This window comes from Vipera ursinii, assembly GCF_947247035.1.
Source record: "Vipera ursinii genome assembly, chromosome: Z".
Lineage (NCBI taxonomy): Eukaryota > Metazoa > Chordata > Lepidosauria > Squamata > Viperidae > Vipera > Vipera ursinii.
Window position 1 is genome coordinate 18,730,551 of NC_139517.1, and position 17,361 is coordinate 18,747,911.

The 17,361-nt window shown below is 41.1% G+C and overlaps 1 protein-coding gene across 1 annotated transcript in view; it reads right to left on the reverse strand.

The window, feature by feature from the left end:
* Positions 1 to 17,361, reverse strand: part of LOC310648579 (voltage-gated potassium channel KCNC1-like) — a gene marked incomplete at its 5' end in the record, with an annotated part of 55,741 nt that overhangs the window by 14,071 nt on the left and 24,309 nt on the right. The window contains 4 exon segments of the mRNA XM_083376482.1: positions 802 to 922; positions 11,319 to 11,331; positions 11,333 to 11,393; positions 11,396 to 11,587. Of these exon segments, the coding sequence (XP_083232608.1) occupies positions 802 to 922; positions 11,319 to 11,331; positions 11,333 to 11,393; positions 11,396 to 11,587 (387 nt within the window).

Sequence of the window (17,361 nt, forward strand, 5' to 3'; positions counted from 1 at the left end):
AAGCTGATAGTATTATATTAGACTAAAGGTAGTCTTTGACTTACAACCATTTGTTTAGTGACCATTCAAAGTTACAGCGGCACTGGAAAAAGTGATTTATGGCTGGATTTCACACAATGGTTACCGTTGTAGCATCTCTATGGTCATGTGATCAAAATTGGGATGCTTGGCAATGGGCATGAGTTTACAACAGCCGTAGTGTCCTGGGGTCATGTGATCACCATTTCTAACCTTCCCAGTCAGCTTCCGTCAATCAAAGTGGGGAGGAGGCCAGATCTGCTTAATGGCTACACGATCCCCTTAACAACTGCACTGAGTCACTTAACAGCGCTGGCAAAAGTGGTCATAAAAAGTGGCAGAACTCACTTTCCAAATCACTTAGCAACGGAATTTTAGACTGAACCGGGGTCGTAACTCAAGGACTACCTGCGCAGAGAGGGGATTACATCTGTAACGCTTTCGGAAGTCAACAAGTTTTTTCTGCCAAAAAAAAAAGAAAAAAAAAAAAGAAAAAACCCACCAAGAAATGAAACACAGCGTTTGGTGCGGGACCATCTAGCCCAGTCAGCTGTCCCTTTTTTGTTTCCTCCAATGGCTTCCCTCCTGACAGTGCAAATTCTTAATGGCCCCTTTTTGCCCAAATAAAATCAAGAACTTGAGCTGAAGGAGGAGGAGGAGGAGGAGGAGGAAACTGCAAAGTGGCTGTCAAATGTTCTTTTGGAGGGGGTGGCAAAGTGCAAGTAGACCAAAGTGAAAGTGTGAGCCAAGGGGACGGAGAGCAATGGGGAAAAGCTTACTCACCAATTCCCTGCTTTCCAGGCCTCCTACTCATGCTTCCAAGGAGCTGCGTTGGCATTGTAGTCATGCAGGTACCAGGAGGTGGCAGAGGAGTCAAATGCTGTCGGTGGCAGGCGGCGGGCGCCTGTGCGGCCCAGATTTGGTGGGCAGTGGGATAAAGGGAGGGGTAGGGATAGGAGCAATGGATGGAGATGAAAAGGGGGTCGGGGGGGTGGGAAAAACAGACAGAGGTGGTGTGAGGAGGAGGCACTGAAGATGAGCATGTGATGAAGTCAAGGGAGGCATGGCTGTGGGAAACCACCTCCCCCGCTTACCTGCTCTGCTCCCAGCCTGTTGCTTGACTCACCTGTTCTATCATATTAGAACAATCCTTCTTAATCTGACAGCCCTCCAGAATGGTAATTTTCAAGGTCTCTGGCAAAACTCTTGGCTGGAAAATGTGAGAGTTGCTGTCCCAGAAAATCTGGACGGTGGCAAGTCGGGGAAAGCTGTTATTATTTTCCCTGTTGATTTTAATGTTTAATCTCCCTTTCCCTCCTGTTTAAATGGAACGATGCCAAGGTTAGGAATGCTAGCTTTGATTCAATGCTAGCTCTGATTTGATATGAATTCAAATCCATTCTTGGCCCTGAAAGCTACTGGGGAAATATTTGGGTGTCATAAGGATAACACCATTAGTAACTCGGGATTTTTTCCCCCCTGCTGCCTATGGAAGAAGCGGAGCTACAATATATAATATTTAAAATAAAAACATTGTTTTCCTGTCCAGAAATCCAATCTTTTTCTTCTGGATTCTCAGGGGTTCCAATATCAAATGATCATTAGTATTTTCTTTCTTTTGGAGAATATCCAACAGGCATGGTTTGGAGGAAGACTCCTGAGAGTTTGAATTTAAATTATGCTAAGCATTCCTTTTAAATATAACAATATTGTGGTTTTAATAGGACTAGGACTGCTTAATGGTTCTTGAATTTCTTAATTTTGTTCAGTAAATCTCTTTCTTTAGATTTCTTAGTGAAGTCTAAAATGGTCTCAGTATCTTTTATTTATTGCTGTTTGCAATTTATGTTTGTACCAGATCATGCCACGCTAAATCTCTGAGGCAGCAGTTCACCCTCATTTGCTTGAGTCTGAATCTCCGTTTATCTGAATGAGCTGGAAAACTTTCTATTAATGAAAGTTGCTAGAGAATTCTGGATATTGAAGTCCACACATCTTAAATGTCCCTGGAATTGAGAAACACCGTCCTGGAGTAATGGAGCCTATCTGGACACAGTTGCTACTGTTTAAACCAATCTATTCTTTAGGATGCTGGTAAAAAAAAAATTATAAAAAAACGTGGGCAGTTTTTTAATGTTATCTTGGCCACCTTCAAAGATGGGTAAACTGTAGTTTTGACAGGCCAAAAACTGGGGATATTTCTGCCTTCCCTCCCAGCGTTTTATAAAGCCGTTAAAACAAAACTATTCCACAATGTTTTAAACAATGCTTTTTAATGTTTTGGGTAGCTATCTGGGGGAGAGGAGGAGGGGGTCTCCCTTTTAATTTTTATTCCTATGTTTTTACTCTGTGGCACTCTAGACAGAGTCCTCAGCTTGGGACAGGTTACAAATACTGTGAAATAGATAAATTTAAAAAAAGCAAGCAAGCAAGCAAGCAAGCAAGCCAAGAAATAATATATAAATGCAAAATACAGGCTGCATCCCTGACTTTGGGTTGTTTCCTCTAAACCAGTGATGGCGAACCTTTTGGAGAACGAGTGCCCAAACTGCAACCCAAAACCCACTTACGTATCGTCGGGTGCCACTTGGGCGTGGCCCATTGGGTGGGCATGGTAATGGCAGACTGGGTGGGACTAAAAAGTTCAATCAATCAGTTCCAACTTTGCGAGATCTTTTTTTCCCCGCGAGAAGTTGAAATTGAATGATTGATTGAACCTTTTTTTTTTTGCACACGACGGCGGAGGCCTAAAGTGAAAAGGTTTTATAAAACCCAGCTGAAGGCCTTGGACTGGGGCGACAGTGCGCGTGCCCACACAGAGGGCTCTGCATGCCACCTGTGGCACCCGTGCCATAGGTTCGCCACCACGGCTCTAAACAGTGAATCTGGCTGGCGAAAAATAAAACCCCAAACCTTTAAACGTTTTTAAAGGAATGAAAATCCAAATAGTCTCCCATCCCCTAATATAAGATTTAACCTATCAGCCCTGGCCTTAAGCTATATCTAAATTTTGTCTGCGTAATCTTAGCCTTGGTGCTAAGCAATATGGAATTTTCATTTGCGCGTAGGTGGATTAATCACCGTATGCAAGTCAACAATGGTCTACTTCTCATTTTATTTTGGATTAAGACCCACAGAGTACTTAATTTCTGGGTTGGGCTACAACTGAAGTCAGTCTGAATTCCCCTGTTTTTGAAATCATGCTGGTTAATCATAAAAAATGTAGTACAAGCTGTTTCTGCGTTGCTATTTAAAGTGCACTCTCTTACGCTCAGAGACCTTTTCTTATACTTTTGTCACTTTTTTCAGGAACAACTCCTTGAATTGAAACAAGATTTTATCTTTTGCCAAACGGCACTTGGCCTTATTTCCAACGTGTTTTAAAATATGCGCACGTACAAATAGGAAAATTAATAATGATTTCTTCCCTCAGCTGTACATGCTTTTATTTGCTCTGAAGAGCATGGGCAGATGCCCGGGGCTGATTTAAAATACATTTCCATGTAGATTAAAATTTAAGAGTAAAAACTGGAAACTTTAGAAGCGAGCCTATAAAAGATATTGTTGGTTCCCTTACACTTAACTAACTGCGCTACTTTATTTTATCTTGCTAAACATTTTTTCAGCCTTCCTCACTGCCACTCAGACTACGTATCTAGCTTTGCTGATTTCCTCGGAAGCTGATCAGAAGCTCTTCAGTGAAAACATCAGAACTGTGGCATAAACCTTCTTCCCCTCCACCCACCCTCAAAAAATGTACAGGTTGTCCTCGACTTACCTCCCCAACTGACAGCAGAATTTCTGTTGCTAAGCAAGGTGATCGTTACGTGAGTTGCGCCCAATTTTGCAGCCATTTCTGCCATAGTTATTAAGCAAATCACTACAGGGTCCTCAGTGCTCTCTGAGGTTGGGTTTTTTTTTTCTCTTGCAGATGTTTTATTACCCAAGTAGGTAGCATCATCAGTGCAACCAGCTCAGAGAGTACTAAGAATCCTACAGTTTAACCTCGAGCTAAAAGCAGGGCTTTTTTTCTCATTGAACGCTCAGAACGGAGTTCCGGCACCTTTTTTGGATGGAACCTTGTAGGGTAGGCAAGGTGGGTTGTACAGTATAACATGTGTGAGTTCCGGCACCTTTTTCTTTTACAAAAAAAGCACTGGCTAAAAGTATTCCCTTCTATTCGAATCCCTGCACTGAAGTGAATCCAGCTTCCACCCCCCACACCCAATTGGCTTTGCTTGCCTGAAGCTGGCTGGAAAGGTTGCAAATGATGATCATATGACCCTGGAACGTGGCAACCATCATAACTACATGCTGGTTGCCAACTGCCTAAATTTTGAACATGTGAACATGGGCATGGTTGTTAAGTGTGAGCACTCGCGGTGAGCCCCTTTGTTCAGTGCCGTTATTATAACTTAGAACAGTCACTAAAGGAATGGTTGCAAACTGAGGATTGCTGTTCCTGCCACTGCAGGCCTTAGAAACACTGTTCCCTGGAAGCAGCTCACCAGTCTAGACTTCCATTCGAATTGTATGTGTGTGGCCACGTGCGTTAAGGGCTCCTCTGGAACTGCAGAAGTGTGATGCTACTTCAATCGTTCTGCTAATGACTCTACGTCTATGGAGAAGCTATAACAGTATTTATGTTCTACTTGGAGTAGGTATAGGATCTCTAGCAAAAGTTACAGTACTGTTGCTTCCTGAGTCCTACCTTGAGAGGCAGAAGAGACATAGTTTGAGACAGGAAGTCCCCTAAAAGTCCCTCTCTCTCTCTCTCTCTCTCTCTCTCTCTCTCTCTCTCTCTCTCTCTCTCTCTCTCTCTCTCTCTCTCTCTCTCTCTCTCTCTCTCTCTCTCTCTCATACACACACACACACACACACACACACACACACACACACAAAATTTGTCTGCACTTTGCTCCACCTGATTTAAATCTATAGGGAAGCTCCAAACAGTGGATGTCTGGAGTGCAAAAAGGTCGCGAATTGAGGAGACATCATTGGATTGTTGTTGTTGTTGTTGTTAGCTGCGAAGTCATGTCCGACCCATCGCAACCCTATGGACAACGTTCCTCCAGGCCTTCCTGTCCTCTACCATCTTCTGGAGTCCTAAGCTCACACCTACTGCTTCAGTGACTCCATCCAACCACCTCATTCTCTGTCATCCCTTTCTTCTCTTGCCCTCAACCTTTCCTAGCATTAGGCTCTTCTCCAATGAGTCCTTCCTTCTCATTAGGTGGCCAAAGTCTTTGAGTTTCAACTTCAGGATCTGGCCTTCTAAAGAGCAGTCAGGGTTGATCTCCTCTAGGACTGACCGGTTTGATCGCCTTGCAGTTCAAGGGACTCGCAGGAGTCTTCTCCAGCACCATAGTTCAAAGGCCTCAATTCTTTGGCACTCAGCCTTTCTTATGGTCCAACTTTCACATCCATACATTGCAACTGGGAAAATCATGGCCTTGACTATACGCACTTTTGTTGACAGGGTGATGTCTCTGCTTTTTAGTATGCTGTCTAGATATGCCATAGTTTTAATCCCCAGGAGCAAGGGTCTTTTAATTTCTTGGCTGCAGTCCCCATCTGCAGTGCCTTACTGTTTACATCAGGGGTGTTCAAACTTGGCAACTTTACAACGTGGGGACTTCAATTCCCAGAATTCCTCAACTGGCTGGGGAATTCTGTGAGTCGAAGTGCCCAGGTTGACCTGGTCCCCTTGTTTACGTAGTGCCACATACAGAGAATTATTTCTACTCAAGTTCACTGGCGATGATATAGATTTACCACTAGTGCAGTGCATAAATATCCCTTATAGGTAAGAAGGCAGCCTCTGAAAAATGTCAACGTCAGGAATGCATACCACAAGCAATAACTTACGTACCCCCTCATAGCCATGAATAGTACCAATCTTCAGTTAATACAACCCAGCACCTGAGCAATACTCTGTCCCCCTAACAATGTGTAATCTGCATACCTTTGAATGAATTAGCCATTGTGTGTGAGCAGTGCCATGTTTTCTTCACTACCCTTTTGTTTCTTCTTCCCTAGCAATATATGGGCTTAGAAAGTGCCCACCTATTCAAACAGTCCATGGTGTGTATACTGAATAGACTATGGCCTTAAAGCTGCTTTGTCGTGAGTTTAGGTCTATCCTGTGGTTGTTGTTGTTGTTAGCTGCGAAGTCGTGTCCGACCCATTGCGACCCTATGGACAACGTTCCTCCAGGCCTTCCTGTCCTCCACCATCTTCTGGAGTCCATTTAAGCTCACGCCTACTGCTTCAGTGACTCCATCCAGCCACCTCATTCCCTGTCGTCCCCTTCTTCTATTGCCCTCAATCTTTCCCAGCCTTAGGCTCTTGTCCAGTGAGTCCTTCCTTCTCATTAGGTGGCCAAAGTATTTGAGTTTTAGCTTCAGGATCTTATCCTGTGGTACTGAACAGTGTTTCAATAACTGCATCACTTTTTTTCATGCTTATCCAGAATGCTTTTCAACAGGGTGGCAAATTTGCTTTGGGCAAACCAATATTAAAGAGTACATCCAACCGGTGCATTAGGTGAGTCCAACTTCCAACTAAAAGAGAATGTGGGTGATAGAGATAGAGGTAGAAAGACAGAGATAGAAAGCTGTAGTTGTAGTAGATAGAGAGGTAGAAAGAGAGATCAGTACAGTAGATTAGTGAAACATAGATATAGAGTGATCAGTACAGACAGAGAGAGAGATAAATAAATACAGTAGATAGATAGGCAGATAGAGTGGCCCTATTGCTTTAAATGTTAAAGTATCCCCAGTACTCCTTTTTAGCTGGATGTTGGGCTCACAGAATGCAGTGGTTGGATTTACTCATGAATATTGGTTTGAATATTAGACTGCATTCCTTCAGGAAGAACAGGCTTTCTGAATCCTGTGCAGTTGCAATGGATATGCACATCCCACCTAAAATCAAAGAAACTGATTTGATTAACCTTGTCTGCTGCCTTTATCGGGGAGGACTGACTTCGTTCCACTTGATGAACTTAAAAGCCTGCCTACCCTTATGCCAACAAGAAATAAGGCCGGTGAAAATATTTGGTAAACTACTTAATTCTAGGTTGAATGTCTACGTCTCTAGAACAGAAAGGCTGTTGTCAGAATTTGGATTTTGTGACGATGGTTCCACTTCTGTGGTCCTTCTTTGCCCACTGCTTGTTGGTCTTCTCTGCTGTGCACCACCACGAAAGGTCTGTGGTGTTCTCACTTCCTTGGTGGAATTAAACTCATCGTCAGCTTTCATTTGCTGTCACCTCCTGTTTGCCTGCTGTGACAGGGGCAACCTTGTCTCTGTATGAAAGTTTGCCTGCTGCTAAGATCAGTTTCTGACAGATGCTAGACCAGAACTTACACAGCACATAAACATGCTGATGATCACTCCTGGGTTAGAAGGATCACAGTCTCTTATTCTTTTTCACACAGAGAGAGGAACACAATTACAGTCAACTCTCACCTAGTGCAGAATGAAGGACTGCAAAGAGTCAGTGCTAAGTTCCATAAAAAATGACTGATGACTTTTCTGGCGATATTAATTTCAGATGTATCATTGACAGTCTAAAGACTCTAAAGTCAGTTATCCCTATATCCAGAGTTAACAACCGCAACAACCTTAAGATTTTCCTAACCAGTTATTTGTTCATGCAGTTAGCATGAGTGATTTTTCCCCCCAAAAAAGCAATATGGACCATTTGGGAATTTTCGAATAGGATAACAGAATTAGTAAAGATTATGTAAATGTTGCTGATTTATCCATAAACACTGATTTGGAGGTCATTCAGAAATGTGTGTACTCCTTGACCATTGGTTTAGCAACTGTTCAAAGTTATAATATGGCACTTAAAAAAAAGTGACTTACAACTGGTCCTTGCATTGACAACCATTGCAATATTCCCCAGTCATGTGATCCAAATTTGGGTGCTTGGAAACTGGCCTGTATTTATTACAGTTACAGCGTCCCTTGCTCATGTGATTGCCATTTCTGACCGTCCCAACCAGTTTCGACAAGCAAAATCAATGAGGGAAGCCGGATTCAACAACTGCATCATTCATTTCACAACCATGGCAAAAAAAAAAATGGTTGCAAACTCGGGCATGTCTCACCTAACGCCTTGCTTAGCAACAGAAATGCTGATCCCAATTGTGGACTACCTGTACTGCAGACAGACTGTATCTAAGCTGCAAAAGTTTGGATGATGACTAGATGGCAACACACGAGTATGTTGCCACGTAATGTCTAGCCAGGATTTTGCAAGCCAGATATTGTAGCCCTAACCCTAAAAGCTGTGAGATCTCTGTTTTCAGCCTTCCTGTTGTAAAGATCCCAATTGCTTGCCCAGCATGATGCATTGTTCCTGGACAAGCACTCCGTGTGCAGCTTCCTGACCATAAATTAGCAGCCTGGAATCTCCTGACACAACTCTCTTGAGATTCACTTGAGTCTAAAGGATTTGACAGGAGAGATCTTTGAAGGAAACAGAGGGGGAGGAACTGAGGAAGAAGCATTGTATGTGTATCATACCCAATTACATCAGTGCTGAATTTGTGACCCATCTCGGTTGGAGTCTGCAGGGTTTTTGAGCAGGAGAGGTCAGAATATAGGTAGTCCTCGACTTACAACCACAGTTAAGCCCTAAATTTCCACTGCTAAGCAAGGCACTTGTTAGTTGTATTTTGCCCCATTTTGCAAACTTTTTTTGCTATGGTTGCTAAGTAAGTCATGCAGTCGTTAGGCGAATCTAGCTTGACTTTGCTTGTCAGAAGCTCCCTACGAAGGTTGAAGATGACAATCCCAGGACCTCTGGACACTGTAACCATTGTAAATACATGCTGAATGCTAAGCACCCGAAGTCTGATCATGTGACCGTGGGATGCTGCAATGGTCATTAGTGTGAGAGCTGGTCATAAGTCCCTTTTTCAGGGTTGTTTTAATTCTGAACATCCATTAAACGAATAGTTGTAAATCGAGGACTACCTGCCAGCAAGCTGAGTGGAAGGAACATGATTCTTTTTTATCTGGCAACTTATTTGTTTTGCAAAAGAGTTCAGCTGTGTTTGGCTAATACAGGAGTCACCCAACACTTCAGCTTATCAACCTCTTCATGAAGCTTCAGATTCTTCGTTGATCCTCCCCAAACATTTATTATATGGGAATGATTTAATAAATATAAATATAAATAACAGCAGCACGGTTACTGGTGGGACAATATTGGAAGAAGGATAGTTTGCCCACTATAGAAGAATGGGTGTTTAAAGTTTCGAATCTTGCAGAAATGTCTACGATTTCTGCTTATTTGAAAGATCATTCACAGGAAAGATATATTTCAGTTTGGAGGAGATGGATAAATTATATTCAGAACAAATATGGGACTAAAAAGTTCCATTTAGCTTATGAGTAGATTTTAGTGGGATATTGTTATTGGTACGTTGTTTGTAGTTATGTTAAAGGGGAGTTAAAGCACATTATGAATTTGGTTAATTGTATATTATGCATAATTTTTATTTAGAATATGATTATTGTAACTATAATCCTGTATTTAGCTCTGGGAAGTGGGGGGGGTTGGGGTGGGAGGGATTTGGGGATATATTGTAAAATTTTGTTTTTGTAAAACTCTTTAATAAAATAAATAAATAAATAAATAAATAAATAAATAAATAAATAAATAAATATTTATTGTTGTTGTTGTTCAGTCGCTAAGTTGTGTCCTCCACACTGTTTCCTGGAGTTTGCCCAAATTCATGTTCACTGCTTGGATGACACTGTCTAACCATCTCATCCTCTGCCATCCCCTTCTCCTTTGGCCTTCAGTATTTCCCAACATCAGCAACATCGACCCCTTGGATGGTCCCCTCAACCCCTGGAAGTTGATAATGATCATTTTGGGGAACCTCAGGCTAGTGGTTCTTCAGTTAATAATAATAATAAGTTGGAAGGGACCTTGGAGGTCATCTAGTCCAACCCCCTGCTAAGACAGGAAACCCTATACCATTTCAGACAAATGGCTGTCCAGTCTCTTCTTAAAAACTTCCAGTGTTGGAGCATTCACCACTTCTGGAGGCAGGTTGTTCCACTGGTTATTTGTTCTAACTGTCAGGAAGTTTCTCCTTAGTTCTAGGTTGCTTCTCTCCTTGACTAGTTTCCATCCATTGCTTCTTGTCCTACTAGTTAAGCTAGTAGGTCTTCAATTAAGCTGATAATCTAAAACAGTGTTTCTCAACCATGGGCACTTTATGATGGGTGGATTTCAACTCCTGGAATTTCCTAGCCAGCATTAAGTGGCTAAGGAATTCTGGGAGTTGAAATCCGTCCATCTTAATGTGGCCAAGGTTGAGAAACACCGGTCTAAAACCAGCCCAAGGTTTACAATGGGGAAAATCTCTCATTACAAGATGTCTGACCTAGAACCTTATTATTTCTATGTTTCAGGTAAAAATGTTGCAGGAATTTGAAGCAAGTCAGTTAGGCTCAAGCTTTACTCCCCCCCCCCCCTATTTATAACAAATTTGGAGATTGGGAAATAACTTCAAACACTTTATGGCCACTTCCATGCTCTTCCAATAAATCCCGGTAAAAGAACTAGTCATTTGCTGCTCTCTCCCTTAAAAGAACAACCTGATGAGCACCCAAAGAGCAACTGCAAGCTAATATTGGAAGACAGAATGATACCCCTGGGGAGAAAAGATGGTGGGGTGGGGGAAACTGATGAAAAAGCAAAAGCTGGTAAGGGAAACATTACTTTGTTGAGGGAAGGGATGAGGTAATGAAGCTGGGGAACCGTGCACGTAATTAGGTAACAAGAGTTTTGAAAAGAATGGACTGCCGATGCTGATGGAGAATCAAGATTCTCCCCAAAATCTCAACTGCTCAAAATTATGGACTGTCTCCCGGAAAGAGGTATTATGGTAGGTTTTTTTTCCAATCTGGGGAAGGCTGATCTCGATAGACTGGACTACAGTTCTCAGAATTCCCGGTCAGTTTGACCAATGGGTATTCTGGATTATGGTCCAACAGATCTGGAAGCACCAGGTTGGGAAAAGTTATACATGAGATAATGCTGTCCCTTGAGCAATGCATTCTGCGATTAAGGCACTAGAGTCGAACAAATGGAGACCTCGCTGGTTGCTAGGACGTTATCTGCCCACCTTGATCTGAAGATTAGGCTTTTACTTAAGTCAGTTACATATCTGCAATTGTCTCCTTTATCCCTGAAAAGTGTCAGCTCTAAGACAAAGGTTATGGTGGTATTAGTGACAAGGGTGGAAGATAACGTACTTGGGTACAAGCTTAGAGGAGGGAATGCAAGCTTTGCAGAAATAGGCAGGGGAAAATGATGGTGACATATGTGTACACATACCTTTTCGGATGTTTCCATCAGGTGACTGCCCAAAATCACCTGTGGAGAGGAGGAAGCAGGCTCGGTCACGATTATAGCGCTCTCGGCCGCCAGGTGTGACAGGTGACTTCTCCTCAGGTGACAGGGCCTGATCAATTGTGGGGCAGTCTTCATTAGCCAGAGCCGCGTTTGCTGCATCGCCATTCTGCTTGGAATCTGTAAAGGGGAAGGGGAAGGGGAAGAAAAAAATGTACAGCAGACCTAAGAAGATCACTGAAATATCTTCTAAATATAAATATCAACCAGTAAGGAATTAAAACAACATTTGATGCTCAAACGTCTCAGAAGCTTCTGATAGTCTTTTGCAGAAATGGATGCTGATTAAATAGGCTTTTGGTCTAATCCAGGAGTAATCTGGCTCTTCTTATATTTTTAAAAGTACATTATGTATGTTTTGAAAATCTAGGGGAAAATTTAAACTGTTTCTCAGATTGCTTTGTGATGATTCTAAGTCTCCTAGTCCAAATACTTTACACCTTTTTAAAGTAGTATCTGTTCCTGGGAAGTGAGGCATTTAGTTTTAATTCTTGCAAATCCAAGATATAAACGATTTCTTATAATTACAAGTGACAAGCAATTAAGAGTCAAGTTTCAGAAGATTTTGTTCAAACATAACTTCTGTTCAAAAAATTAGTGATGACTATATTTCCCCTCTCAGAAAATGAGGGAGTACTGTCTTTAACTGCTTTGCCGTTATAATTTGGCCTCTCCCTAGGCAGTGCTCAATTCACTTGACGTATATTAAATACTAATTTAGCCATGATTCTGTACCCCAATCTGTGACTCAAGAACACAAAAGTGAAGGTATTTTATCATTTCTGTCAGTAAGAGTTATGTGTTAAGAATGGGTTCCTATCTATATACTACTAATACTCTTGTGTCTGTGACTTTTAACTGGGAGAAATGGTGCAAAGCCTTTTCAATCAAAGTACCTCAAATGGACTAACTTATAGAATGCATCCCAAAACCAGTCCCTTACTCCCGTGGAATAGAAATTTGACCAATTTTATAAAATGTTTTATGACATAAACATTATCACAAGTCAGTTTGTGACATAATACAAAATGTCATAAAACATTTCCTGTGCTGATGTTTGACTGTGCTATACAGTTCAACATGGGCTACCTATAAGGCAGATACATCCATGAACATTTCCCTGAATTTTTAAGACCTTTTCAAGTACATTAGAAGCTCTGCCATTGTTGAAGGCACTGAGGAATCTGATAAGAAAATATAGCTGAAGCAATGATCCAATAAGCCTTCTAAATATTTATTTAAAATAATGATTAGGTCCCCAAGGAATCTGCCTCAGGAATTGCAGTTTAGTGTTAGGTCTTGTAGTGGAAATTATGACAGATAGACTTTTGTCCAACTGTCCAATCAATTAAAATCTGTACTGGAGAAGGTCCCCTGAAAACAAGCAAGCCCCCAAAAGTATTTTTGATATACAGTAATTCACTAATCAGTTTCAAAAGAGACAAAACAACCTGCCTGAAATTGTTAGGGCTACCTTATTTAAAAATGTACAAATAAAGTGTCCATGGGTAGGATGCAAAGAAAACATGCATAATGATGTCATACGGATGCTGTGGCTTATGTACTTGAATCAGACATTGTGACTCAACTAAGTCACATTTGTGCGATGACATCACCACACACACAGAGTCACTGCAGTTTGCAGCAGAGCACATATATAAGAGATTTGGGGTTTCCTCAGGAATGATCATAGTCTGAAATAGAAATTTTATTTTATTTAGAGACAATGTTCTGAATAAAATTTGGCCTTCATAGCTGCATTCTCATATCTTGTCCTGATCTTTAATATAAGCTACATATAAGCCGGCCCATAGATATGATCAAGCAATCCTGTGGAGGAATTTATTGCTGGTTTTATTTTTAACCTGATAATGTCACTTGACATTTGAACAGATGAGGCTATCAGAGGTTACTTGTCATATTGTATCTTGTGACGGAATTATTCTAGAAAGATCCAAGGCTGTTAGAACAATTTTTTCTTAGGGGAGGGGGTAAAGTTTGTTGAAATGTTGAGACAGTTGAAGTGGAAGGGCATTGCTTTGTACAGAATTAAGTGCTAGGTGAGGGACCCCTTGCTCAAGTGGTACGATCTTGATTTTGATGGACATAATGGTGTATAGCCTATGACCCCTGTGCAATCACATTTTGCCCAACAATTGAAATAGCAACTGAAACACCAGCTAAAGTTCCCATTTACCCAAGTGACAAAATACACGTTTGAGTATCTATTCTGCACGTTCATTCACACTGACATGAAACCTCTGTCATTCCTAAATTTAATCTTATTGCCTCTTTCCCTGCTCTTTTAGCAGATAGGATGAAAAATTTTTCTATTCTTCCTCACATGAACAATTGTCTCATCTATGCTTCTCCTCCAGGCTTCCCCCCCACCCAGACTAATGAATTTCATACTTCTTGCCCTCCAGAAATCTTTCTGCAGCCTGCATTGAATTGTCAGCTGAGTAAATGTTGCACGTCTCCATGGAATTCCCTAATGTCAGAGAAAAGGCCCTGGAACAGTTTGAAAACTGCAAGGAGCCCTAAAGATATCCTGTTCCTTCAGCTTTTTCTCATATACTTGTCTTCTTGACCCTTTTAGCATTTGTATACTATTCTTAGAATTTCTTGTCAACAACCTTCTTATGCTCTTGTGCCCAAAGCTAAATAAGCTATCCCAACTGAATGGTAACTAAGCCAAAATAAAATACATTATCTTTCTCTGTAACAAGATGTACATTAATCTCTCTTTAACAAGATGTGGGAAGTGGCAAGATATTCAGCTCATGTTCTACTCTTTGTATCTCTTTGAAATCAATTCCATTCAATCTGGAATAGAAGAATGATTTAATTAATGGTACCACAGTGGCAAGGCCATCAATTTTGATACATGGCAAAATAGAGTGGTTTGGTTTCTTTGCAACTTTAGACAATGGCTTGGATTGTACTATAAAAGACCCTAACTTATTTTTTTTGGGGGGGAGGGGGGAGGCTGGAGTGAGGAGGAGGCTTCAGTATTGGCTAACCTCGTGAAATATTTTGATGAAGGTATTCTAAGCCTAAGGTGAAGTTCGAAAAGATAGCTGCCATTTGAGAATCATTTATAAGCCATCTCTACAATTATTTTATTTGTTTGTTCATTTACAGTATTTATGGAATTTATGTGCAGAGTGTAAAAAAATTATATAAATTATACTGTACAGGTATTTTGTTTTAACTGCATTCAAAGAATCACATGCATATTCAGTTACTATCTTCATTGCTATTCAGATTATTGTGTTCCACATAAGGCTGTATTAAGGCTACCAAATCTGGGATGCCAAATCCAGTCTGTAGTGGAGAGATATAGAAAGCTCTCTGGTAATTGTCTAGTAGCCATAGGCAGTATGGACTCAAAGGAACTCATTAAATAAATCTTTGATATCTTCTGGAACCATTTTTACTATTGTTTTCCAAGTTTTTTTTTTACATTTTAATTCCCATTTCTTCTTAGATCCTTCCAAATAAGCACTCATTTGCTAAATGTTCATATAGATTATTTTTTTAATGACCATTCCAAATAGCGATCTGTCCAAAATAAATCCTGGCTGTTCTGCATTTATTGAGAATGAACTTTCCTTTACAGAATTGGAGTGAATATCTTGTCTTGGTTTGTTTCAGAGATAATTAAATGGATTACATTAATTCACAACCTCAAGATTGCCCACGTTTATGGTTACTACTATCCCTGCGCTTGTATTTTTAATACCAGGTGACGTGCAGAATTAGGGCTAGTCAAGGAAAATCTGTTGCCAAAGGAAGAAAAAAAAATCCCACATATAAGCACTCTGCTACATTTCATGGCTGCCCCTCAGAATACCACAGGAGGCAAGAAGCTCAGATTACTTCATCTTTGATCAATTTTGATCCACAAAAATTAGCATGTATAATAATAGTAAATAACGCTCGAAGGAAAGGCCTTCCGAGACAATCCCGCCACTGATATTAATCATTTCATATATTGAAATGAGCGCATAAACTGAGTTGAAGGAGTTGCAGGCAACTTGTTGCCATGGGAACCAAAAAGCATTGGGTTATCAGGCAACTCAAGTGGAAAATGTAAGGCTGTTAGTGAAGTAAAAAGAGACTAAGGTAAAATTAAGCCGGGCATAAAGACTGAGGTTGCAGTTGTCAGATGCTGTTTGTGCCGTGCCCTGACATCAATAGCTCCAGCAACCACATCCCCTTTGGCGTCCCCTGCTATGCAGTGCATAGCCAAGAGCTTGTTAAATTAAGTGAATCCTTGCTCCTCCACTGTATTTGCTCCAAATGGGCTTCCTGGCCCAAAGGACCTGGAGCAGATGGAAAGCAAGCTAGGAACTGATTGCAGACGCTGCAGGCCCGTCATCACACAGTCTTCTCTTCCTGCCACTTCTGCCTTGTGGTCTGTCTTGAGGATCCATTTACTGAGTGAACCCCAAAGAGATGTGTGGGTAAGGGTGGTTGTAGTGCTTGTAGCGATCACTTTGCTTCAGGTGGCAGTTGGGCTCCTCAACCGCAAGGCTGAATTTCTTCTGCGTCTGGATTGTTCCAGAGCTATTAGTTTCCTGTCTACCCAACTCTGTTCTGCTTGAACAAATTAACCCTCTTTATTTTTATTTTCTATTAAGGCAGTCCTGTTTTAATCCAAGAGGCCTTGCCAGTCAACCATAACTACTAACCCTCTCTCCAAAGTCAACTATTGTTGCAAAACAGTGGCATACTGGTTAAGGGTTGGACACTGAGGAAACCTACGTTCAAATCCATCCTCAATCATGGAAGCTCATTGGTTGACTTGAGGTCAGTCACTGCCAACCCAACTACAACAGAATTGCTGTTGTCATTTGGGAACAATAGGAGAGGAATACTGTGCAGCTCCTATTTAAGGTAGGATATAAATCTAAGAAATAAATAAAGTGAATTGGCTATCTCTTGATCTTTTCCTTTCCCATTATTATGGAACCCAAACAGCCTATCAGTGTTTCTCAACCGTGACTGCTTAAAGATGTGTGGACTTCATTTGCAGCATGCTGTGGAATTCTGGGAGTTGAAGTCCACACATCTTCAAGGTCTTCTAGTCCAACTCTCTGCTCGGGTGAAAACTCTGTACCATTTCAGACAAATGGTTTGTCCAATTCCTTCTTAAAAACCTCCAGTGTTGGAGCATCCACAGCTTCTGAAGGCAAATCATTCCACTGATTAATTCTTCTAACTGTCAAGAAATTTCTCCTTAGTTCTAGGCTGCTTCCCTCCTTGATTAGTTTTCAGCCATTGCTTCTTGTCCTGCCTTTAGGTGCTTTGGAGAATAGGTTGACCCCCCCCCTCTTTTTTGTGCAGCTCCTGAGATAACAGAAGACTGCTATCATGTCACCCCTAAGTCCTTCTTTTCATTAAACTAGACACACCCAATTCCAGCAACCATTCTTTATATCTTTTAGCCTCCAGTCCCCTGATCATCTTTGTTGCTCTTTTTGTAGCAGCCCCTTAGATATTGGAACACTGTTATCATGTCACCCCCTAGTCCTTCTTTTCATTAAACTAGACATACCCAATTCCTGCAACCGTCCTTCGTGTATTTTAGCCTCTATCACTAATGATTCCACTGTAGCTAAAACATTCCCATGAATCTAAGTCACATATTTCTGAACATGATTGCCAATATCATCCCCTTTTCTTCACGGAAGAAAAAGAATAATAATTCTCAATCAAAAATGGCTTGAATTGCCAAAACAGGCCCTTTGATCTTTACGTATGAGTCATTTTGGAAGGACAAATCCTTCCAAATCCCTAGCCAAGATGGGATAACCTAAACTGCTTTCTGGAACAACATATAGGTCTTTTTTATGCAGCAGTAATTATTATGCCACCTCCACGAGTCA